Source organism: Scardinius erythrophthalmus (genome assembly GCF_964197995.2).
Source record: "Scardinius erythrophthalmus genome assembly, chromosome: 3".
NCBI lineage: Eukaryota > Metazoa > Chordata > Actinopteri > Cypriniformes > Leuciscidae > Scardinius > Scardinius erythrophthalmus.
The window spans coordinates 37,901,403-37,928,674 of record NC_138223.1 but is presented as its reverse complement, the minus strand read 5'-3'; the positions used below and the strand labels follow the sequence as shown (position 1 = coordinate 37,928,674).

Here is a 27,272-nt window from a genome sequence, read left to right as displayed (position 1 = left end):
ATTGCCTTGGGTCATAAAGACTGCAATTACAAGATAACGTACCATTGGTCTCATTGCGTTCAGAAAATGAATTGAATATGGTTACATACACAGTGCAAACACACACCCTATGTTTTCCCAAATTAACAACTCCATGTTGTTTCTCCATGTTGCAGTGAAAATGTGGTCACTCTCCCTTCCCCCATAACCGCTCACTCACGGCATTATTATTATGGGTGTGTATGTGTGCTTGTGTGTAAGGACTGCAGTAGTGTTTGTCAAAACACATTGTCGATGCTGATAATGATACCTAGAGAGCAAGGATGCTAATGGGTCACACATCTATTTGTGTGTATATATAGAGATAGATATATAGGACAAACATCACTAACTCACACACACGCCACACTTTCCACAAATTAAACAGGAAAATAACAGGATATTGAGAGTGAGAACAAGTGTGAGACAGAGAAAGGAATTACTATGTGCATTTATGGGGGTGTAACTCAATGTTCTCCTGGGAAAGCCATGTGTGTGTGTGTGGAGATGGAGAAACCGTGTCTCCAGGGAGCAGCTGCCACGACACTGATACACCACAGACTAATCAGACACGTGGCACGTGGAATTCAATTACCGTACACACACACACACCCTCTAGTCCACAAACCGACTGCATTTCCTAATTCAATACACAATTCTAATTCACTTACTATTTGGATTAAATTGGATAGTAAAATGAGCAACACAAAACCAGAAACATTCCAATAAATAGCAAGGAATCTAAATCCCAGTGACCCTAATGCTCACCTCCGTGACCTTTCACCTCAGGGCTAACCTCATATACCCTGTGCGGAAATCACGGTTATGTACAGCTCAACGTCACAGGTGAAACGCCTCCTCATCAGCGCGTTTCACTCTTAATAACCGTGGATGGACGTGAGGAACCCAATGAGGTGTGTGTTGAGTCACACAGGCTGATGAAGTCACTGAGCGCCGGGAGAACACACAGATGGCATAAAGCAGTTCTTATGACTGAAAATGTTTTAGCATCATAAATGGTTGAACTTATCACCTTTGTAGGGACAGGTTGAGCTGACATACACTCTTACAGCTTCTGATTATCCACTACAAAAACCATTGCCTGATCCATATATATATAATAAAGTCTGGGAATTGGCTTCTTCAAAGACTCTAACCGTAGGGTAAAAATGGATGTGGATGCTTTTTTTTCCCTTTTACTGCAGATGTCATTGGGTGGACGCTCTCCTGTCTTTCAACACACAAGCCTCTTAACAACCTCCCTTGAGACGCCGGAGAGAGCACTGAAGGAGATGCCCATCCACGCTTTCAGGTCAAAGAAAGGAAATGTTCACCATAATAAAAGACCTCCAAACACAGCTAGCCTGGAGGCTGACTCAGTTTAGAGTCTCAGTCCTTGTGGAAACAACAGTTCATGCTGTACATACACCCCTTAATAAAAATAAATAAAATAAAATGTACATTTTAATAAGAAATACATGTGAGTTTTAGAAAGTTTATGACAAATAATGATCTTGAGATGTTAATATGGGATTTAGATAAAAAAATGTGTTTGTGTGTATGTGTGGGGGGAGGATCATTGGTCATCCATTGCAAATATTACAAGGATAGTACAATATTTCAATTTAGCTACATTGGGGAAGATGTTTATCTCTGCCCAATTATCATACATTAGCATGCATTAGCACACATTAAAATTTCCTAAAGTGAATTAGATTGGGCCATACGGGGACTAGTTCCGCCAGACTTCTTTGTTCATTGGTGCATGTTGTAGAACGCACAAAATTGCACAAATCTAAATGCAAATCGATTAATAGCACCAATTCTAATAACACAAAATACATTAATGAGAGTGTGCACAAGGGATTTTGTCCCATGTTAAAAGAAATGAAGAAAGTGATGAACACACTTTCAATTAGGCCGAAAATGAAACGCATTAAGAACATCATTAACCAATGTAACACATAGCACAAGCAAACCCGAACATCAACATTTCTTCCATGATATACCGTCGAATTTGTTCATTTATGAAGCAACATAATTTGTATTTGAGTAAATATTACCTATAAGGACTATATTGCACACAATGGGACTGTTGAAGTATCATTATTGCACACAATGGGCTTCATTTCAAATTATTATGTATAATGTTACTAGGATTCCAGACACGTGTAGGAAAATCTCCTCTGGCCGTTCCACACCAGCTGCACTGCTGATAACCATTACCAATCAGCCATATGTGCTGTGACGGAGGTTAGAGAAAGAAAGGAGTAGATTAAGTGCTTGTGTGTGTGAGGAGAGAGAGAGAGAGAGAGAGAGAGAGAGAGAGGGAGGGAATGAGAAGAAAGGAAAAAGGGGAGGGAGAGAGTACTGTATGTTGGTACAGCAGGGTAAAAGCTCCCCTTAAAAAAATGCTTTTTTTTTTTTCCTGGTCAAAACTTTGTCAATTGAAGAATTATTTAAATGTTTATTGACTATATTGATGGAGCAACCAAATTCGTTTAAAGCTAGTCACAAAATTAAGTAAATAACTACCAATTGAACCAAATTCAATAGTTTGGGTCAGTAAGATTTTTTTTATGTTTTTGAAAGAAGTCTGTTATGCTCACCATGGCTGTAAATACAGTACAAACAGTAATATTGTGAAATATTATTACAATTTAAATTAAGTGTTTGTTATTTTAATATATTTTAAAATGTAATTTATTCCTTTTCAGCATCATTACTCCAGTCTTCAGTGTCACATGATCCTTCAGAAATCATTCTTATATTATGATTTGCTGCTCAAGAAACATTTTTTATTATTATTAATATTGAAAAGTTATTTTCTGCTTAATATTTTTGTGGAAACTTTTCAACAGAACAGCATTTATTTGAGACAAAAATCTTTTGTAACATTTAAATGTCTTTACTGCCACTTTTAATCAATTTCATGCATCCTTACGGAATATTCTTAAAACAAAAAACTTACTGACCCCAAACTTTTGAACATAATGCCCTTTTTGTCATCATACGCAAAATACTGTAGATACAGTAAGATGTTCTATGTAACATTTTTTCCCAGGAGGCCTCTCACCGGGTTAAAAACTGTAAACCTGCAACCAATATGAAGATCTGAAGTGCAACTGACAGGAAGGTTGAAAGTTAAATAAAGAGAAAGAGAGAGGGACATGAGACAAAGGAAGAATGATAATCCTGTTATTTCATTACTGTCAAACCTCTGACATCAACCACTGCAGCAAAATGCATTATGGCTATGAAGAGATAAAACAAGACAATCCTGGAGTGTGTCATCATTTCTCTAAACTAAAGGGGTTTGTGGGGGAGTATAAAATAAACCTCTCTATCATCAGCACAACCGCACAGTAATAACAATCTGAACACGAGATTCATACTCCGATGTCACAAATACATTAAAGCCTGTTAAAAGACAAAAGTTTGACTCACAATAACTGTCTGACATTAGAGTACTTCAACATACACTCTTATAAGAAAAAGGTTCAGTCAGGCGCTTCATATTTAGAACCCTTTAGTGGTTCCCATCATGGGATCAGTTTGAGGATTTAGTTAATTAATTGTGTTTTAATTCAGTTATTATTTTGAGTAAATTTTATGAATTAAACAATTCATCACTTAACATAACCTGGTTAACATGAAAGTTTTATGCAGTCATTTAAAGGGGGGGTGAAATGCTCATTTTCACTCAATCTCCTGTTAATCTTGAGTACCTATAGAGTAGTATTGAATCCTTCATATCTCCAAAAAGTCTTTAGTTTTATTATATTTATAAGAGAAAATAGGCTGTACCGAGTCTTTCCGGAAAAAAAACGAGTGTCTGGAGGCGGGCCGTGTGGGCGAAGCCAGAGCCATAGAGAGAATCCGTCGATCTGGGCTTTGTTTATAAAACATTCATCGTCGAAATGCAGGGAACAAACAGTCTACACAACTCATTTCTGCATCCACTGTTCCTAACGCTGGGTTCTTTGGTAAGCTTTCCCTCACCAAAAACACTTTGGAGACACTATGCAGCGCTGCCGATGATTTCCTGTTGAAGCGCGTTGAGGTGCGCGGTCGCGCTTTTACGGGAGAAATGCTCATATAAGGAGTTCCACTCTGGTCTACGTCATTAGATCCACGGTAAAAAAAAAACAGCCGAAACTTGTACCAACCCGGAAGTAAGATTTTCGGCACAGAAATTCTCCGTTATTCGTCCAAAATATTTTTAAAAACTTTGGCCATGTTAAGCATGAGAATCCATCTCTTTAACACTGTAAACAACTCTGAATACATGAAACACCATTGTACCCCCCCTTTAAGGAATTTCTCCTAACCTTTTGGGCATAAAGGGTCCTTTAAAACTCAGTCAGGATCTAAACAGAACCCCAATTAACCTTTTTTCCCCCTAAGAGTGTACAGTGATCATGTTTCAATGAGCATCTGTAGACTTTTCAACGACACAATTAAATATTAAGAGCATGTTGCTCATTACTATCACTTCGTAACACTATCCATTCACACTATTAAATGGACACTAATGTAAAGAGTCATGTGAAATACGTGAAAAATTAATTGAGTCGCTTTAGACAAATAAAAATCAGTCATTCATTACATGGGATAATAAACAATCTGTCCAACTACTGCAACCCAAGTTACCAGTTAAACTGGGCCTTGTTTACCAAACCAAGTTTCAAGTGTCACTGTCGTTTAAAAGTTTGGGGTCAGTAAGATTATAAGATAAGATAATTAATACTTTTATGCAACAAGGATGCATTAAATTGATCAAAAGTGACAGTAAAGACATTTATAATGTTGCTGAAGATTTCTTTCAATTAAATGCTGTTCTTTTGAACTTGCAAAAATGCACAACTATTTTCTACATTGATCATAATAAGAAATGTTTCTTGAGCAGCAAATCAGCATATCAGAATGATTTCTGAAGGATCATGTGACACTCAAGACTGGAGTAATGATGCTGAAAATTCATACTTGACCTGCAATCCTAACAAAACACTAGCGCTCGTTTCCCACTGCTGTATTATAACCGCCCTACTGCAATGAAGTTCATTAATAATGCCAATACTAACAGTAACAGCAATAAAACAACCACCATAGAAAGTTGTTTTTACAATTTCTGCCTTGCCTGCACTGCAAATCAAAGACAACTAAACAGTCAAGGCCAAAAAATACAATAAAAATTTCAGTTGCGAAATCTTCTTGATCACCTATTTGATTCCAGTAGCGTTTTTGAGTGCTGACCCAATTAAACACAGTTAATCTGATTAGCCCACTGACCTCTCCCCTACTGACCATCATACACACACTTGTTGACAGCCTGAAGAGTTTACCAGGAACATAATAGCACTGATGATCACTGCAATCCACACTCAGAACCAGCTAATAAAGAACAGCTGCGATTGTTGATTGAACATAACTTGTGCTTTCAGTGTGCTGTGTTTATACTCTTGTGGACGTCGTCTGCAGCATGCGGTGCTGTGGTGCGCTAGACGTCTCTGTGGTGGATTAAATATTTACTGTTTCTATGAAAAGAACCGAGGGCCTTGTTTAGATGCCCTCTGATTTGGAATAACGCTGAAATTCTGACTAATCCACTCATACAGCCTTGAGGCACCTGCCTGTCAGCTCCTATTCTTCATACAGCATGGAAAAAACAACACACACATGCACACGCAAAAGTTTCCTCATCCATATGGACACGCAAAGAGATTTCATCTTGGAGTGTTGAAACGCATGCACTGCATTTTTTTCTTCAGTATTTTTTCCCCAAGTACAAGTGATTACTTTAAAAGCAAAATGCAAAATGTTTTACGAATTTAGTTTTTCAAAACTTAAGTGACTTTACATTTAAAGGGATAGCTCGCCCAAAAAAGACAATCTGTCATCTTTTACTCATCCTCAAGTTGTGTATGAGTTCTGCTGAACACTAAAGAAGATATTTTGAAGAATATGGGTAACCAAACAGTTGTGGTGCACTTCCTAGTATGACAAAAAAATACTATGGAAGTCAATGGGGTCCATTAACTGTTTGGTTACTTTTTAAAATATCTTGTTTTGTGTTCAGCAGAAGAAAGAAATTCATACAGGTTTGAAACAACTTGAGGGTGAGTAAATGATGACAGAATTTTAATTTTGAAGTAAACTATTCCTTTAAGTAACTTTGCTAATGATATTTGTACTGGAAAACAAGACAAAAGGGAAAGTTCACCCAAAAATGAAAATTCTGTTTTTATGTAATTTCCAAAACTTATGACTAATGTCTATCTTCTGTGGAAAACTAAATAACATATTCTGAAGAACAGTTTTTTGTCAGTCAGTCAGGATCAAAACAATATTGGACCCCACTGACTTTTATTGTACAGAAAAAACAAAACATTGAGACATTAAGTTTTTGTGTACCACTTGGGAAACCCAGGTTTGGGTGAGTAAATAATGACAAAATGGTCATTTTTTGGGTAAACTATCCCTTTAAATATGAAAGTATGATGTTCTCTATCGCAATAAACACATTTAAGCACATGCACATCCCATTTTTGTTCTCTCTCACACACACACTGAGGGCTCACCGCGATCCGCAGCAGTGTCCCCTTCACTGATGCCCATCTGTCTTGGCGGCGGTCAATGACCAGGATGAAGCCGACCCCCGTCGAGCTGAGACTGAAAATCAGAGAGACACCATCACCATGGCAGCAAGGGTGTTCACACACATACACACACTTCCAAAAATCATAAACATTGACATACTGAAGATGTCAGATGCCTTAAAAGCCATCATTAAACAGGTCTCTACTAACTAACAAACACACTGCAGTCATCCTTACACATCAGACTGGCAAATTAACCAGCACTCTGTATACTGCAAACATATTTCATTTATGAGAACACATCTGCATTTGCCCCCACACACTCAAGATGAATGCAAAAATGTAGCCAAAAGCGTATTAGTACACAGAGACGTACGTTGAAATGCCCTAGCCCAGAATGCAAGCGTAGCGCAGAGATGCTGAGCTGGTTGCTACGTCCATCACCATGGAGAACGCCAGCAGAATCAAGCTGCTTTTTAGTGACCGAGGCAGCGGAAAAATCCAATTGCACACTCCTGATATTAAAAAAAGCAGCTTGAATGTACAGCAACAACCCCCAATGCTGATATTCCAAGTGTCCTTCAGCAGATTTCGATGTCGTCAGAAGGTTTCTTTCTTCCCTTCAGTGCACCTTTGCTTTTAGCCCCTCTGTTTATGGTTCCATTTGAATGAGTGCCACCGTAGGCACAGACCGGGAGAACAGCTACACTTTGCCTCCCCCTCTACAGCAACCAATCGTGCAGCATCAGGTGCTCCCTCTCAACCTATCAGAGCTCAGGAGAGCGCTTATGGACAGAGACCCAGAGACCAGCTTGAATTGCGAATGCAGAATGTGGGTGTGAGATAGGTGCGGATTGATAATGAAAGCTCCTCCCAATAGAAACTGGCACTGCAGATACTCGTGTATCAAATCTGCCGCCATTACACTGACATACAGATTGTGTGTCTTCTTCTGGCTCCCGCTCCCGCCTTCTCCACCAAATTTCACACTCCCATCCCTTTTCTCTCCTCTCAATCCCACCTCCCCTGTCCCCCCCTCTCAGCCTCTGGCTGTTTTTCTCAGGAACGTTTGTTCTCCACTCCTTTCATATCGGAGGGTGAGATTAAGAAGGAAAGGAGAGAGACGTAGGGGTCGTATCAGCTGAAAAAGTCTCTGTGTAGAGCTGCACTGACATTGACTAATGACCTTGAGTGTCTGTCAGTAATAAAGATCAGAAATCTGATTACAAACATCACTGTAATTATAACCTTCCATTCAAAGGCTTCTGGGGGGGGGGGGGGGGGGGGGTCTAAAGCCATCGGGTGCTTCATCGCACTTGATTTATTGTCATACTGGTGCTTAGTCTATTACTGTTTTTAATTATTGTTCTGTGTTGTTAGTGCATTGTATTAAGCGTGACATGTAATATTTTTTTAAATTCTAGATAGCTGGATGCTTTGAGTGAACAATGGGATGAAGATATATTCAATAGAGAGCATTTGCATTTTCATTGTTAACACAAAAAATATATAACCACAAGATATTTGGGTTTGACTGTAAATTGTTAAATTAATTAAAATATTAAAATTTAATATTGTAGATGTTTTGCCAGAAACCACAGAGCAAAATCAGGGCAATGTCTTACAAATCTTTGGATGAATTTTACAAATAAATTGTTTTGGTTATATTTCAAAAAATAGTTTTGGTTATATTTCATAAAATAAAATGAAAAGAAAGAAAAATAAAATAAAAAATAAAGTTTGCATTATGTGTCCAGACAGTAGCATAATGATGTTTAAATTGATTTAAATTAGCAATTATTCAAGGTAATAATTATTTCTTTTTTATTGCATTACAATCCTTTGGGGCTAAATGTACTTAACTGTTGTGAAAATAATGTCATGATGCAATTAAAGGTTTTCTGGTTTTCTTCAAGTAAAACAATTTCCTATTTCTTTCTTTTGTGTTGAAATATGACTAGTGCACATTCTTGATGGGTTTCATGACATTCACCCCTTTATTTCATGAGCTGCTGTATTTTCTCCTGAACTCCTCTCATTCACCAAATCAGAACCAAATTAAAACCCCATCAGCCATTTTCAGCATGAAGAAATCCATCTAATTACTCAATCACCCCCCCTCTCTATGTTTCTCATGGGAATCATGGGGAAACAAGAGATGCAGAGAGAGCGAACCACTCTTTCATTAGAATATTAACAAGGGGTGTTAAATTAAAGAGGATTTCACAGCATCAGCAAATAGACCAATGCACTACTGAACTTTCACAAGGATTAATATTTAAAAAAAAAAAGATATACACATGCTAATTAATTCAACACCTCTTGGCTACTTAATGATATGATGGCATTTCCAAGTCAATAATAACAATAAATGTATTTCCCTGAGAATCTCATGTATTCAGATTATTCACAAACTAAGAATGCATATGTAAAACAAGGGGCATCAAGATCACCTTGTTAACCATGTACATAATCACACATTCTAATTTAATATGCATGATGAATATTAATGAGACACCAGTCACACACACACACTCACACACACACACACACACACACACACACACACACACACACACACACACACACACACACACACACACACACACACACACACACACACACACACACACACACACACACACACACACACACACAAACAAGCAGGCAGTCTTGTCACATATTCATTGAATTGCATAAAGCATGATGTTACAATGGGAAAGCATTAGTTTGCCCCCTTCTGTCCATTTCAAGAACTAAAACAAAACACCAAAATATTTCTCCTCCAGTCTCTCATATACAGTCCAGTGATTTGAATAAATAAAATAATAATCATATATTAAATAAATATAAAATTTAGTTTTTAAGATAGACTTTTTATTCTAGATTGTAATAGGTTTCAAGTTTTCTAGAGTTTTAATAATTCTAACAGGATTCACTGGGTAATTTATTGCTCCCACACTTTTTCACCAACGAACTTCAATGACACTTCCGATCGCTGATCATCACAGGATTTTAAATCATGTTCGATTGGGCCATGTCAGGTAGACATTTTTGGAATTAGATTATAGTATTAGAATACATTAAACACATGTCTCCAACAAAACCCTCAATGATGACTGAGGTTATCACACTGGTTTGCATGCAAATCTACACTATCTACAAGCACTTCTTAAATAATGACTTTTATAGGTTTTAAGAAAAAAAATTATTTTCACATTCCCTGATATTTCAGAGATTCCTGTGAATCTAGGAACCCTGGCTATTTTTGTGCTGGAAATAACTGATCCCTCCACCTCCTGTTTTCTCACCTGGGAATGCTGGTCAGGTACGTCAGCACATTGTGAAACTCCTGTTCCTCCAGCTCACCAAACGCCGGGTACTCTGGGAAAATAATGATGGGGCTGCCATTTTGTCCTCGGCCACCTGGAAACGCAGATTTGGAAGAATGCAGCTGTTAGCAATTCTGTTTAAGACACAGCATGAATATTAAACATCTTTTTGTTTCATTTTGCCTTGTAATAATAATAATAATAATAATAATAATAATAAATTATATATATACACATACACACTGTTATAATATATGAAACCCTTCAGATTGGACATTGTCTATAACCAGTGACCTGCAAGCAGTGTTAACCTCTTGAAATCATCTGAACTCATTTATAGCCATGATTGACCTTAGATCTGAGGCATTTGAAGTATCAACACATATGCATTTTTAAAAAAGTCTTCTACCCACAAGGGGGCACTTCCACATCTTCCCATGTACAGCTCACACAGAGGAAGACAGAGACTGTGTACATTCACAGAAGATCTCAGCTATTATGAACTGCATAGATGCATCAAGGACATGAGGCAATGTCAAGGGCACAACGCAACGCCATGAGGACAAAACCTTCAAATCTCCTCTTTTCCGGTCACTGAGCTTTGAAATACAGATGATAAACATCATCCACATCATTACTGAGGCTTTAATTGTGTCAGTCTCTCTCTCTCTCTCTCTCTCTGTGTGTGTGTGTGTGTGTGTGTGTGTGTGTGTGTGTGTGTGTGTGTGTGTGTGTGTGTGTGTGTGTTTGGGAGAGAGAGAAAGAGAGAGAGAGAAACAGAAAGGGAAAGAGGAAGAAGGACATGTTTGGTGCATTATGTGCAGTGACAGAGGTCATGTGATGGTGTGTGTGTGTGTTTGGCTGCTACACTCTGAGATTAATAGAGCAGGATGGATCCACTGCAGAGCTCACACATATTAACACCTCTATGACAGTCACACACAGACACACAGGTGAACACACAAGGTGAGAGGACACTGCTGTCGCATTTGTAATCATAAGTAGAGCAAAACTAAAGTGCTTCAGTCCATCTGGACCAGGTGAGAGAGAAAGAGGGAGAGGGGGGTCATTCCATTATATTAAAACATGCTATACAAAAAGACAAAGAGGATTTAATCATACTCAACACACACAACCTAGGGGGGTGGGGGGTAATACACACAGTATTGAACAATGAAAAAATTGCAATGAAATTGCGTAGAATTGAGTAAAAAAGGGAAGAAAAGAGAAAATGGAGTAGACTGGAGCATAAAGGGTCAAATAGAACATAGAAAATTAGAGTATACTAGAACTGAAGACAAAAGTAGAACAGAGTAGAATTATGTATAAAATAATAGAATAGAGTAGAATTTAGTGTAAAACAGAAGAACAGAGAAGAATAGAGTAGAATAATGTATGAAGATGGAGAGTAGTATGTCTAGCAAAATGGAGAATAAATCAGTACAAAATAGTAGAATGCAGTATATTAGAGTATAATGGAAATTGGAGAATAATAAGGTAGAATAGAATAGAATATAGTATAAAGTTGAGAAGAATGGAGTATAAAACAGTAGACTATAGAAGAATGGAGTATATTAGAGTAGAATGGAGTATAAAACAGTAGACTATAGAAGAATGGAGTATATTAGAGTAGAATGGAGTATAAAACAGTAGAATGGAGTATATTAGAGTAGAATGGAGTATAAAACAGTAGACTATAGAAGAATGGAGTATATTAGAGTAGAATGGAGATTAATAAGGTAGAATAGAGTAGAATGCAGGAAAAAAGTATATTAGAGTTTAATAGAGATGGTATAACAGCAGAACAACAGAATGGAGTAGAATATAGTATAATGGAGTATAATAGAAAAGTAGAATTTAGTAGAATGGAGTATATTAGAGTAGAATGGAGTATACAACAGTAGAATATAGTAGAATGGAGTATCTTAGAGTAGAATGGAGTATAAAACAGTCGAATATAGTCGAATGGAGTATAAAACAGTAGAATATAGTAGAATGGAGTATAAAACAGTCGAATATAGTAGAATGGAGTATAAAACAGTAGAATATAGTAGAATGGAGTATATTAGAGTAGAATGGAGTATAAAACAGTAGAATATAGTAGAATGGAGTATATTAGAGTAGACGGAGTAGAATATAGTATAATGGAGTATAATAGAAAAAGTAGAATTTAGTAGAATGGAGTATATTAGCATAGAATGGAGTATAAAACAGTAGAATTTAGTAGAATGGAGTATATTAGAGTAGACAAATGGAGTAGAATATAGTAGAATGGAGTATAATAGAAAAAGTAGAATATAGTAGAATGGAGTATAAAACAGTAGAATATAGTAGAATGGAGTATATTAGAGTAGACGAATGGAGTATATTACAATAGAATGGAGTATAGAGTAGAATGGAGCAGAATGTAGAAAAACAGTAAATAGGAGTTGAATAGAGTGGAATGGAATATATATGGTACAACAATAGAATGGAGTAGAATTTAGTACAATGGAGTATAATAAAAAAAAATAGTAGAAGCAGAGCAATGTAAAATAGAAGAATAGAGCAGAATGGTGTAAATTAAATTAGTGTATAACAGAGTAGAGTAGAATGAAGTAGAAAACAGTAAATAATCAGAACACACACACACACACACACACACACACACACACAAAAAAAAAAAAAAAAACCTTCCCAAGAAGTAAGGAACACGGACAACATTAACAGGAAAAAAAGACAAAACACTCCATACAAAGATTTAATCAAAACTTCACATACTGGGTGACTTTAGTTTCCTGTGACTCCATCACACACACACACACACACACACACACACACACACACACACACACACACACACACACACACACACACACACACACACACACACACACACTCTATGATAATGATAATATCAGACACGGGCCGCTGCAACAGTCTGGAGGAAAAAAGTTGGTCAGTAAAAGATGAAAAGAGCAAAAAGGAAATAAACAGAGGGAGAGTCTAGCAGTTGAGGTCTGTCATTAAATCTAGGTGGAGAACTGAGGCATGAGACCAGCAGAGACCAGAGGAACATGTTCACCACAGGAACATAAACACACACTACATTTAAATCGCTCGCTCTTTCCTGCATTCACAAGTCACTAAGTAATCAATGCTCCATATAGTGCACTAATGGGAGGTTGGTAAAAATGAGTGAGCAATCTAAAAACAAACAAAAAAATTATTTGTACAGCATTTCTCAGCAGTCCTCTCCAGATGTAGGCAATGTAGTGTTGGCTAGAGCACATCAGTTGTGCAATCTAGATGGAAACAAACTTTCCACTAAGAATTCAGGCAACAGTATAAAATGGAGGATACCCCTTACAACTGATAATGCTTTCTTAAGGCAAAAGGCCACCAGTTAACAGAAGCCAGAGGTGCAATGAACACTGACTCTGGTAATCATAGAAACCAGTGTCTTTAAATATAGTACTGCCATAAACAACGCATTAAAAATGAACCATTATGCCCTGAACTCTCTCTCAAATGGTTACAAAAGTACATTTAGTATTATGAAAGTCCTATTTGTTTTTGTAAATACTTTTGCATGGAATATCCTTGCTTCTTTAACGATGCAACTTGGTTGTTGTTCACTCTTCTGGCACTATCATGGTAAATGTTTCATGGCATGTATAATGCATGAGTTCAGAGTCAGGTTTGTAAATATTCAGAGACTCTCTCGTAGATTTGATGCAATAAAAGCATGAGGGGTTTTATAGAAAACCCTGAATCCCAATCTAATCCTCTTATTCACCATAAAACTCTCCTATAGGACTGACACACAGCCTAACTGTCATTCAAATATCCTCGCAAAGCACATCAGAACAGTGTTGTCAAGCGCATCGTCAAGGCAACACTGAATAATTAAGGGGCGTTATGCTGGGCAACCTGAGCCGGGCCCTAACTGGGTTATTTACGGAGACTGGAGAGAGTTTCTGGAGTGTTATTAAGTGACTGCGTGTGTTTATGTGGAATCTGTGCATGTTCTGAATGAATCTGCCGTTGACACCGTGAAAGCAGACATTTATAAATAATCTCTGTTGCGTATTCACTTCTGACTCATATGGCACATGTGAAACCGAACACATCAGGATACTGTCAAAGCACTATAAATATAGCTCATAAGATCACATAATAAACATTGATCAGCGAACATAAATAGAAGCTCAAACGTGCTGCGTAACTCGAGAATGAGCCTCATTGGTTCTTGCTGAAGCTCAAAGTGCTGCGTAACTCGAGAATGAACCTCATTGGTTCTTGCAGAAGCTCAAACGTGCTGCGTAAATCGAGAATGAGCCTCATTGGTTCTTGCTGAAGCTCAAACGCGCTGCGTAACTCGAGAATGAGCCTCTTTGGTTCTTGCTGAAGCTCAAACGTGCTGCGTAACACAAGAATGGACCTCATTGGTTCTTGCTGAAGCTCAAACGTGCTGCGTAACACGAGAATGAACCTCATTGGTTCTTACTGAAGCTCAAACGTGCTGCGTAACACAAGAATGAACCTCATTGGTTCCTGCTGAAGCTCAAACGTGCTGCGTAACACAAGAATGGACCTCATTGGTTCTTACTAAAGCTCAAACGTGCTGCGTAACACGAGAATGAACCTCATTGGTTCTTGCTGAAGCTCAAACGTGCTGCGTAACAATAATGAACCTCATTGGTTCTTGCTGAAGCTCAAACGTGCTGCGTAACACAAGAATGAACCTCATTGGTTCTTGCTGAAGCTCAAACGTGCTGCGTAACAGGAGAATGAACCTCATTGGTTCCTGCTGAAGCTCAAACGTGCTGCGTAACACACAAGAATGAACCTCATTGGTTCTTGCAGAAGCTCAAACGTGCTGCGTAACACAAGAATGGACCTCATTGGTTCTTACTGAAGCTCAAACGTGCTGCGTAACACGAGAATGGACCTCATTGGTTCCTGCTGAAGCTCAAACGTGCTGCGTAACACACGAGAATGAACCTCATCGGTTCTTGCAGAAGCTCAAACGTGCTGCGTAACACGAGAATGAACCTCATCGGTTCTTGCAGAAGCTCAAACGTGCTGCGTAACACAAGAATGAACCTCATTGGTTCTTGCTGAAGCTCAAACGTGCTGCGTAACAGGAGAATGAACCTCATTGGTTCCTGCTGAAGCTCAAACGTGCTGCGTAACACACAAGAATGAACCTCATTGGTTCTTGCAGAAGCTCAAACGTGCTGCGTAACACAAGAATGGACCTCATTGGTTCTTACTGAAGCTCAAACGTGCTGCGTAACACGAGAATGGACCTCATTGGTTCTTGCTGAAGCTCAAACGTGCTGCGTAACACAATAATGAACCTCATTGGTTCCTGCTGAAGCTCAAACGTGCTGCGTAACACGAGAATGAACCTCATTGGTTCTTGCTGAAGCTCAAACGTGCTGCGTAACACGAGAATGGACCTCATTGGTTCTTGCTGAAGCTCAAACGTGCTGCGTAAAACACGAGAATGAACCTCATTGGTTCTTGCTGAAGCTCAAACGTGCTGCGTAACACGAGAATGAACCTCATTGGTTCTTGCTGAAGCTCAAACGTGCTGCGTAACACAATAATGAACCTCATTGGTTCCTGCTGAAGCTCAAACGTGCTGCGTAACACAATAATGGACCTCATTGGTTCTTGCAGAAGCTCAAACGTGCTGCGTAACACAAGAATGGACCTCATTGGTTCCTGCTGAAGCTCAAACGTGCTGCGTAACACAATAATGAACCTCATTGGTTCTTGCAGAAGCTCAAACGTGCTGCGTAACACACGAGAATGAACCTCATTGGTTCTTGCTGAAGCTCAAACGTGCTGCGTAACACAAGAATGGACCTCATTGGTTCTTGCTGAAGCTCAAACGTGCTGCGTAACACGAGAATGAACCTCATTGGTTCTTGCTGAAGCTCAAACGTGCTGCGTAACACACGAGAATAAACCTCATTGGTTCTTGCTGAAGCTCAAACGTGCTGCGTAACACGAGAATGGACCTCATTGGTTCTTGCTGAAGCTCAAACGTGCTGCGTAACACGAGAATGAACCTCATTGGTTCTTGCTGAAGCTCAAACGTGCTGCGTAACACACGAGAATAAACCTCATTGGTTCTTGCTGAAGCTCAAACGTGCTGCGTAACACGAGAATGGACCTCATTGGTTCTTGCTGAAGCTCAAACGTGCAGCATAACACAAGAATGAACCTCATTGGTTCTCGCACATCAAGCAAACATCCTTGAGCTTCCGTTTACTACAACTGATGTGTGCATTGATGAATGTTTATATGTGAATAAAAGCCTAAATTCGATCTGTTCATCATATAAAGTGATCGAGTGTCTTTTAAAAATTTTGGACTAAACCGCTCGAGTCATATGGATTAGTTTTATGATGTCTTTATGAACTTTTTGAAGCATCAAAGTGGTAGTTGTGTAGCTGTCAATGGAGGGACAGAAGGCTCTCAGATTTCATTAAAAAGATCTTCATTTGTCTTCTGAAGATGAACAAAAGTCTAATGGGTTTGGAACGACATGAGTGTGAGTAAATAATGACAGAATTTAAATTTTTTGGTTGAACTAACCCTTTAAGTGAGTTATTTACTTCATGCAGCAGACACTGCAGAAACAATGAGAATGTCAGCATTGATTTCTGAAGGATCATGTGACACTGAAGACTGGAGTAATGATGCTGAAAATCAGCTTTGCCTCCACAGGAATGAGTTACATTTTAAAACATATTGAAAAAAAAGTTTTTACTGTATTTTAGATCAAATAAATGCAGCCTTGGTGTGCATAAGAAACATGAACCCCAAACTTCTGAATAGTAATATAAGGTGATCTAAAACACCTTAAATTGTGTTCTTTCCTCAGGTTAAGGTTCATGTTTAAAGCAAAAAACAATCCGCACACAGATTTGTGCCTATTACACGGGGTCTGCTGTACAAAGTCAGTTTCAGTAACTTGCGCTACATGACTAACTTGCTCCGGAGCAGGTTTTATTCTGGGTTAGAGAATCGCAAACCAAAACTGGACCAATCAGCTGTGAGCAAAGTGACATATATGACGCAGTAAAGCCACTCCCCCTGTATCTCTCGCTCCAGATTAAAGTAGTTTATGGTCATAACATTTTAGAGACAAATTGCCTATCATTTAATTATGTTTAATTATTTTAATAGATATAATTATTAACTGACAAATAATATTAAACTTTGCATTTAAATTAATATAAATACAAGCTTTTAGACAGATTAAGCTTACATGTATACTTTTGAGGTCTTTGTGAACCTATATAAGTTATTATTTAAATTCAGTTGATACACTTGCATTGATATAGTCTGATATTTTCTTTCAGCTGCCGTCTCAAGCTTTGGCTGCAGCAGCACTGTTTATTTCTGCCTTGTGAATGCAATTAAATTCATGATATTTCACGTTATCTCATCTTCAAAAGTTAAGTGAATTGCATGGCTCTCTAGCAAGAAGTGAATTAAATTGACACTCTCCATGCTGCGTGTGATTGGCTGTTCGCAGCACATGACTCACTCTTAGGTCCATGCTCTGACAGAGACTGTTTATACAGAGCATTTTGAGCCCGCTGAACCTGATCTAAACCAGGCTGATTTTGTGTGGTTTTGTCAACTCTAAACCTACACTGAAACTTTGAAAGTTTGTTCATTTTGCTTCATGCAAAAGGCCTCTAATTTTGCTTATACAATGTACATATCTATTTGCGCTACTTGATGTCAAACCCAGAAGATTCTTGTTTTGAAAGGTTCTTTTAAAATCAGTTCTTTCTTTTTAACGTTATCAGTGTTTTGTTGTACATGTGATCATTTTAATAAAGCTTTCAGGATCTCTGACAGTCAGCACACAATGGTCTTTGTTGGCAATGCATTCTGGGACTGATTGTGTAGGAGACTCACCTGACAGGAAGGCAAACTGTTTCCTGAGGTCTGGGCTGATGTCTGCGGCACACAGAGGACTGCTCTCCTGCTGCATAATCTCATCTGGAGGAAGAATAAAGAGATTCAGTTAGTCCGCAGAGTCATAAAAAAAAAAAGTTGTTACTACACTTTTAAAGTGCCCTTATTATGCTTTTTCAGATATTACCTTTCATGCAATGTGTAATAGAGTTGTTTGGTCTGCAAACTTTTCTAGATTAAAGTGCACTATTTATTGTCTCCACAAAGAAAGAACCGATTCTGAATCCTTGATCAAACCGATACTGTGAGAAAAGAAGTGATGCTGCAATGTATATTATGATAAAATTAAACTGTTTTTGACTTGGATGCATGTAAACCTATTGCAGGAGACCTCCAAAACAAAAATAGCATAATAGCGGCACTTTAAAATGAAAAAAATTGATTTATCCAAAAACCATCACACAATATCATAGACACAGAAATCTGACTTAACACTCTGAATCCAGATGTGGGTTATAGTGAAGATGGCATGCTCTTGATCAGAGTTTGAGAAGAGCAGCTGTATGAATGGATGGAGGTGAGTTTGGATGGAAGAGCAGTTGAATGGATGGAAAGATGGAGATGAGAAGGTGAAAACAGAGAAAAAGGAGAGCATTTTCATGTGCATCAGGAGATGATGGATTATTGTAAGCAGCTTTTGAGAGTCTTGAGCCGCTGCGGTGTGTGTGCGAGTCACTGCTGTGGTGCACCGCATCTCTCTCAGGCTCAGACTCTATGACTTTAAGAGTTTATATCGGATATTGAGTATATACTGTATTGAGTTCATATCGGATATGAATTTAGGCCGGTGTGAACATGAATCTGAAACAAAACAAAATGATCCATCCTGACTAACCACTGGCACAGTGCCTATCAGCAAGGATAAGTCACTGGACAGCAGTCGGAAACACACACACACACATCTGTCTTTCCTGCTGTCAGGTGCTTGGGACCTTAAGGAATCTCAGTTAGGGATCTTGAACTCAGCATATGGGTATGCAAGTAGGTCACAGATAAACAGTACTGTAAGTGGGCTTACTGATTTCATCATTAACTCTCTTTCTATTAGTCTTCACAACAAATCACTGTAGTTTACGCTGCATAAATGTTAGAATGTTCACTCAAGACAAATACAGATAACATCCCTGTGTCCAGCCAACAACAGCAGACCACATCCATCTGTGCAACAGACCATCTGGGTCGACAACACAGAGGTTGTAAGAAACAGATAGGATGGCTTTTGCTGCTTTAAATTAGCAACAAGTAAAACATTAATAGTTGTATGTGTTCTGTGAAGTTGATCAGAGTCCAGAATTTAATTTTTGCCATGACTGCCATTCTCAGACAATTTACATGCAGTGAATGTCTTACTGACCAAGAAACTGTAAAGTGAATAAAAGAGAAAAAAAGATAAATAAAAGTAAAATAAAAGAGATAAAATATAATATAATAAAACTAAACTATATCTAAAAATAAATAAAAATGAAATGAAAAGAAATAAAATAAAACAGAATAACTTTGATAAAAGAGTCCTGAAAAAATGTACCATGGTTTACAAAAAAAAAAAAAATTAAACAGGACAACTGTTTTCAGTTGTGGGGACTGGAGTAAAGACAATGACAGCCATTACAGAAATCAATTAAAATGTAATATAGGGGAAACAAATTCATTAAATTATATTAATATTTCACACCTTTTACTGAAATTGTGATCAAATAAATTCATTCTTGGTGAGCAGATGAGAAAAAAAATACAAAATCTTACTGACCCCAAACATTTGGTTGGTAACTAATAAAAAATATATTAAAGATTTAAAGAAATATCTAAAAGATATTTAATTCTTTTTAAATCATAATATCATTAAACTATCAATAATAAATTCCCATGACAACAAAATTATCTAGGCTATCTTCAATTAATCTAAAATTCAACAGCCACAGTTTTTTACTTCCTCAATCCCATTTTTACTCAAATTGACCCTGACTGTGATGCGCTCAACAAACAAGCCGTGATTTATATGTTACTTTTGATTATTCTGTGAGATATAATATATTGTCTGCAGCAAAAAAAAAACAACAAAAAAAAACAAGCACAACCTTCACATCATCTGATAAAGTGGCATGTTAATATAATCTCCTCACACAGGAAATGCCCTAGTTTGGAAACTGGAGTACATTAGAGAAGCCGTCAGGAGAAGATAAGGCCTCTTTGAAGCCTGAAAGACAGTGATGTCAAGCACATTACACCATTATAGAAAAACAATCTAGCTATTCATCCTGTTATTAAAATTCTGTAAAGTTCAATGACATTGTGCCTGTTCTTTAAAAGGTTCAGCATTCCTCAAAGTCATCATTTGTTGCCCTATATAAGTACAGTCCCTTGAACTCCAAAGTTCAGCCCCCTCAGTGTCAATAATAACATGCTCTACTCAAACTGAACTATCTCCCCTTTCCTTTCCCACCGCTCCACTCATACAGCCATGATGAGCAATGGAAAGATGCTTGAGGATAAAGAGAAAGCTGTCAATCCTTAATGGGATCTACCCTGGTGTAACAGACGGGGCTCACACTTGAGGATAGTAACTGTAGATGCCGAAAGTCTGGCTTGTTGCACAGATTGCAGACCACATTCAGATTAAGATGTTACAGGGATTGCTAGTCTCAGATCAGCCGCCAAAACCCAGGTTCAACCTGAGCTATTGAGGTTACAAGAAGATTCTGGCACTGAACGACAGGCACAGTTGAGCAGAAGAGAAGTCATGACCAACAAAGTTAACAATAGGGGCTAGGCTTGGGCGATATGCTCCATTTTCATATCGTCTTATCGTCAGCCTGTGAGATCGGCGATACACGATATTATCGTGAGGGGGGCGGGGCTTACTTATTTGATTGAGTATTTCAACATGTCAGCGGGAAATTTACGGACACACATTATCCTCTCATGCCGTTACAGATGCAGCATTTTGCCTGTAGGCTAGCCTACTTCTGCACGAGATGAGAACACGTTTTAATTTCTTGGGTCAAAAAAAAGTGTGGGAGTCTGCGATATATGTGCTCTCTCTGTCTGGAAGCACTTCACTTATGCGCACCGCACTTCAATAAGCCCAAATAACGCGGGTTTTAAATGCCGGGAGAAATCAGAGGCAAAAATCTAAAAGTCGATCGGTTATACTTAAACCTATGACTTGACTCTGATAAAGGAAAACGGGTCAATGTGTTTACATGACCACATGCATTGTCTGTTTATTCAGCATAATCGAGTTAATAACGTGCATGTAAACGCACTCATTCCCTGAAAACGAAAGCAGAAACGACTGAGCTTTCACTGCATTAACGGCGCGTTCTCTCAGAGACACGGTGGATATAACGGTACAGCAACTATCAATTTACTGGCTTAATATTTCTCTTGTGGACTTACATTATTGACAGTGAAATTTTTTTAAGAATATTTCTTGTTAAACAAGTTTGAAGTTGCTTGTGATTTTCACAGATGGCAAAGTTTCACAGATATGCTTTGTGAACTAAATACTTTATTAGGCCTAGGCAGCCTATATAATTTTATTGATATTATTATAATTCATATTTTGTAATTGTATTGTTTTTAGTGTTATTAGTGTCATTAAATATTTTGTTAATGTGCCATTGGAAACAAAATACTGACGAACAACGATGCCGTGTCTTCATCTTGGCTCTGTATAAGAATGATGCGTCTGTTAAAACAAGCACTCTTGACAATTTGTGAATGGATCACCTTGCAATTAAATTTCGTTAATCGTTAATAATTTCGTTAGTCCTCATACGCGCAACAAGTCGGTGATGTTGCAAGTGTGGTTATGTGGTGATGTCGTTATGAATTTAGGCAAGGCAAATATAATTGTAGTTCCTAATTAATTTAATAACTATACTAGCTTCATAATAATAATAATAATAATAATAAAAATTAATAATAATGATTTAATACATTAATGGGAAAACGAGCCAATTATCGTATTGATATCGTCAAAGGCATCTGCCATCGGGGATATCTCTGTCTATCGTCGATACACGATACTATCGTCTATCGGCACAACCCTAATAGGGGCTTTTCAGCCATATTTGTATTTATTATTGGGACTTTAAATAGGTAATTTAAAGTCCCAGTCAATAATTGTATCCATTAAAACTCATCTTTGATCACCAAAATGACATATTTAAAAGTTTTTTCCTTTAAAAAAATTCTTCATGCCTTAAAGTAGCTTGAATGTAACTCTACACTCTTGCCTCATTTAGTATACGCGGTTCTATGAATATGCTAATTAGCCCTGCCTCCACTCACTCCCACCAGCTCAGAGATCCACTTGTTAACGATCACACGTTGTCGTGATTGGTTACAAGCTAGTTTGTGACGTCAGAAACACCAGCGATTTCAAACCGCGTTTTTGAGTCTGTCTTTGGTTCACAGCAGTTTTAAGGAGAAAATACTCAGCAATGGTGTTGACTTATTAATTTGCACATGGTTTGTCTTAAAGCATATTAAAAACACCACATAGACATCTAAACATGGCATTCAACAATGTCAACAACTGAAGTGCCTGGACTTTGGCCTCTGTCCATCTATCATGGTTTTCCATGTTTGTGGAGTTAGTTCCTGGAATATGTATGTAAACTGTGTTTACACGGCTTTTTTAAAAAATGTTGGGTGCCAGTGTTTCATATGGCATGTGTTTGGCCAATCATCATACAGTACACTTGTGTCACTGGTAGTTCCTATTGTGCTGAGTTAGATCCTACTCAGGAGGAGCTTATTTAGGCCCTCCCCCAAAAGGTGTTACTATGACCAAAATCATTTCCAGTTCCTGCGGTGCGAACATCAAAAAGCGGGTACATCAGTAAGTCAGAGCAACTATGAAAAAAATGTGCAAAAGCCCCTAATGCTTTGCTTTTCTTTGACCTGGTCGTAATTCAGTGCAAGCCTTTGTGTCAGTACATCATCTCATAGATTCATCACTTGTTGCTTCAGGCTATTAAGGTTCATTCTACAGGTTGTGCAACATCACAAAGACAAAATCTGATGGGAGAGAACATATAAAAATAGACTTGCTTAAAAATAACAGCTCAAGGGATTTTATGGCCAAGTACTCCATGACAAGTTCCTCTGTTCTCCAAATTGGATTGTATTCCAAACACTATTATACATTTAAGCAATTAGGTATAAGAGGCTGTTACATTGTGAATGTAGTCACGGCTACGGGACACATGACATAGACACAGAGGAATGCAAGCAACTCCTTCATCTGCGAAAATATTCACATTACAGCACAAACTCAAAGGCTTTTTTTTAACGTTTTAAAACAGCAAACAGAATATATAAATATTCATGTGGAATTATATAAATCATATAATATATATTTTATATATACACACACACAATCATTCAAAAGTTTGGGGTCAGTAAGATTTTGAAGAAATTAATACTTTTATTCAGCAAGGATGCATTAAATTGATCTAAAGTGGCAGTAAAGACTGCTACCTATTTTTTACTGGGCATGAAACAGTTTTTTGCAAAAACAGGCATTTATGACACCAACATTTTAGATACCAGTCAAAATTCACAATTCTCTATTCATGTTCTCACAACATTGCATTGTTGGAATTCATAAAAATTAAATGACAGATTTGAAAGAAAAAAATATTACCGTAAATATTTGGGCCAAATTCAAAATGATCTCATCAAGACAGTCTATATGACAAAGAGAACTTCTAATAAAGAAGTCAGTTTGTGATTTTATTCTCAATCCAATAACCGGATGTGGTCTTTCATTTACATTTACCCCATTGCTCCTGTTAAACAATAGCCGCTGAGATAGAGGGGGGCACGTTCAGTCTTGCTGTCGCCTCAGACGGGCTCATGAGAAAGAAGCTTGAGCAAAGTCCAGCGTTTCATTCACCATCTCATCTCTTGGTGTTTAATCAACAAAGATACGGCACAGAGCCTCTGCTCAATACAAAACATCCTCTCACATATCCGCAAAAACCAAAGCAGCAATACCAGGCTATAGAAACAGCCCAGGGCCCTGCGCCGTCGCCAAGAACGCCAACCGCACATTGACAAAGCGATTCAACGCCGGAGCACAGGGTGCTGGGATTCACAAGAACCGGGGGAAGGGCAGACGCTCTCGTTTTAATACCATTCAACGGATAGACGAGTATTCTTTACAAGGCCTTACATATTTAATGCCACTCGGATGGGTTGAGCCGTGACCGCTACTTCAATGTGATTGAAGATCTGGGTTTGGACTGTAACCTAAAAGATCCCAGTTATGAAAGACCCATATTCATCTCAGGAAACTGATAGATGTCTTTTGTTAAACGATTGTGTTAGTTGACAAAAGTAGAACCACAGAAAGCATTGTTCAATGTTATGCATTACATTTAAAGTACTGCGTTACAATTTTATCCCTTAAAACTCATATTTAAATCACCAAAATGACATATTTAAACATGTTTTCCTGTGAATTTCTTTTTATTCATGCCTAAAAATAGCTTGAATGTAACTCTACACCCTTTCTTCATTTTGTAAAGGATTTTTTTTTATGTCTTTATGTCTATTTTTTGTCTTTATCTTTATTTTTAAGTCTTTATCTTCTGACATAGTGTGCATGCAATGACATACAAGCTATACTATAACTTTTATTGGTAAAAAGATTATTTATACAGGCATCACAATTGAAGGTAAAGTGTTGCATTTTGACAATTTGCAAAATGTGCACAACCACTAAAATAATAATAATAATAACAATAAAATAAAAATTTATAATATAATTTAATAATTTGATATGGAGCCTTAATTTGATTATTTAAACAAATTGTAATATATTAAACACGACACAGGTCTTATTATCTGTCAAACATCCTGATGCTCTCCTCCTAATTATTATTAAGTCCTCCAAATTATTCACATTCGTGAACCTCAAGATCTCACCTCTCTTGGAACTCTGTTTCCTGGTGCAGGAGAACAAGGACAGCATGTTTTCCGTGTCTCTGAGGTTGTGTTCACTCTCTGCATTATTTACAGGCAAGTGTTGGGTATAGTGGCTTAAAAACCTAAGTATTACACTAAGAGCTCAGATGGAAATACTGACAAACACACACACGCAACCTTAATGTTAACATGCAAGGCAAACATCCTCTTTGTTCTTCATGTCTGTGCAAGCAGCCCAGGTTAAATGCATATTGCAGTTTTTGTTAAAGACCTCTTTGGCAGTGTCTTGTCCGAGCCTGTCTGAACTATAAAGAAACCAGGCCTAGGTAAAATACACGGGAGTGCAATACAGAAACCATTACAGCTACACTAGACAGTGAAGACCAGGTAATACAGCAAAGAGAGGGTTGCACACACACACTCACACATAGTAAGCATGACATGACATCACACCCACATCTCATTGTGATTTCCACAATAACTATACGTTTCATGTGCTCTAGTCTAAACAAAGCAAAGCTCATTGAACACATCACGGTGGCTAATAAAACAGTCAACATACTGAACCACATTACATGATATTAATCACTTAAAGGAGTAGTTCATCCATGGTCTATATCATCTTTGGGTAAGTCTTCTTGTAAGCCATACGACAAAGGTGTAAGAATTGCGAAATTAGGAAATGCCGGACAGTCTGGTTGGGGAGCACCCAGACCCTGAGAGGACAAAGGACCTCTCTGGAAATTACCATTTGTGAAGCAAAGTCTCACCTCAGAACATATCTCTCCCCATCTTCCTCACTCCCCCTCTCACATGCCCAGACCACATGTAAATCACCCAAGAAAATGTATAGTTTAATGTGAATGATTATCACAGAGTATTTTTCATGTTTGGTATCATTTAAAATGTCTCAGTGCGACTGGTACAAATGTCTCATTTCCAAATAAGTAAAACAAAAGGTAATAAGGTTTTTGAGAGTTTATGGATAACTGGCACACAAGGAGGGGTTGGCCTCTAGACAAATTGGTCTCCCTACACCCAAAGGTGTAACCTCTGAATGCAAATTTCCATTGTTAAAAGATATTTCCAATTGAAAGAGGTCCTGGCTATTTAATGAAATGCAGCAGGGAATTCGGGCCTTTTCTGTAACTCAGATTCGCCCGTGAGGCTGAGAGAGAGATCTTTTCTCTTTCTTCCAGAGCATTTGATGTTTTGTATCGATTATCTTTGAATTGATTATGAAATTGGCATGATACATTTACCTGACATAATAAATTGTTACATTTGATTATTCTAACTGACTTTGACATTATTTTCATTAAAGAGTTAAAAGGAATAGTCAAACATTCGCTCACAATTAATGATCCAAAGATATCTTAAAACCTTTTCATTTATGGAGTCAGATGAAATAACAAGAGAAAACATATTCAAATGTATTGCATATAATCAAAAAACACTTTGCCTCGAGAAAAGGACAGTAACACGTAAAGACCTTCCGCGCTGGTCGGATGCCGGTTTTGGGCCGATCGAGCGCCATCTTACAAAGGGATTATAAAAAGAAAACTTCTGTCATAATTTAGTCCCTAATATTATTTAAAACTTATAACTTTGAAATAGAACTAACTTTATTCTGTGGAACACACAAAAAAAAACACATTTTGAAAATAAGGAATCAGTGTTTTCTTTTGTCCATAAGTCAATAGGGCTTTTTGAAATAGTTAACCCAGGGTCATTCTAAACCCCTGCTAAACGGAATCCTGAGTTATCTTGCTTCACGTTTCACACTGGTCATAATTTACCCGGGGTTAACAATTAATCCTGGGTATTCATAAGTAATGTACATTCCTAAACCCTGGATTAACGTTCTTATTTGCATATTTGCGGGGTTAGTGTCATTGATTGGATGAACGCAGCACGCAACCTGTTTACATAAAAGCACTAGCATTGTCGACAGTATCGAGTTTACTGAATGGACATTTCGGACTATAAAGGTAAGAATGAAACACATATTGCATTTTCTGTCAGCATTTGACATTTTTCCTTTCAAACGCTGAATTTACTGTAATTATACAATGCGCAGTGTTTCCGTGACTTGTACAAAGCATGCATATATGTCCGTAATTGGTTGACTGTAACTAAGCGTCTAGCTTTAACATTTTAACAAGTATGGCATGGTTTCATAACCCTGGGTAAAAAGCGGTGCTAATCCTGCTTCTAAAGTACAAGTGTGAAACGTTCCTTTACCCGGGGTTAAAATCGGTGATAACCCGGGGTCAAGCGCAGTGTGAAAAGCACTAATGTGGTCCAATGTTGTTTTCAACCTCATGCATTAACTTTCATTATGTGGACAAATACACTTCTATCTTCTGTGGAGCCCCACAGAATAAAGTCA

The 27,272-nt window shown here is 37.8% G+C and overlaps 1 protein-coding gene across 5 annotated transcripts in view; it reads right to left on the bottom strand.

The window, feature by feature from the left end:
• mcf2la (mcf.2 cell line derived transforming sequence-like a) overlaps nucleotides 1–27,272 on the bottom strand; it is a 67,665-nt gene that overhangs the window by 22,127 nt on the left and 18,266 nt on the right. For all 5 annotated transcript variants that reach the window (XM_081360279.1, XM_081360278.1, XM_081360282.1 and 2 more), the window contains exons 2-4: nucleotides 17,882–17,965; nucleotides 9,929–10,043; nucleotides 6,600–6,690 (exon numbers count right to left, since the gene is read on the bottom strand). In XM_081360279.1, the coding sequence (XP_081216405.1) occupies nucleotides 6,600–6,690; nucleotides 9,929–10,043; nucleotides 17,882–17,965 (290 nt within the window). The remainder of the gene's footprint in view (nucleotides 1–6,599; nucleotides 6,691–9,928; nucleotides 10,044–17,881; nucleotides 17,966–27,272) is intronic.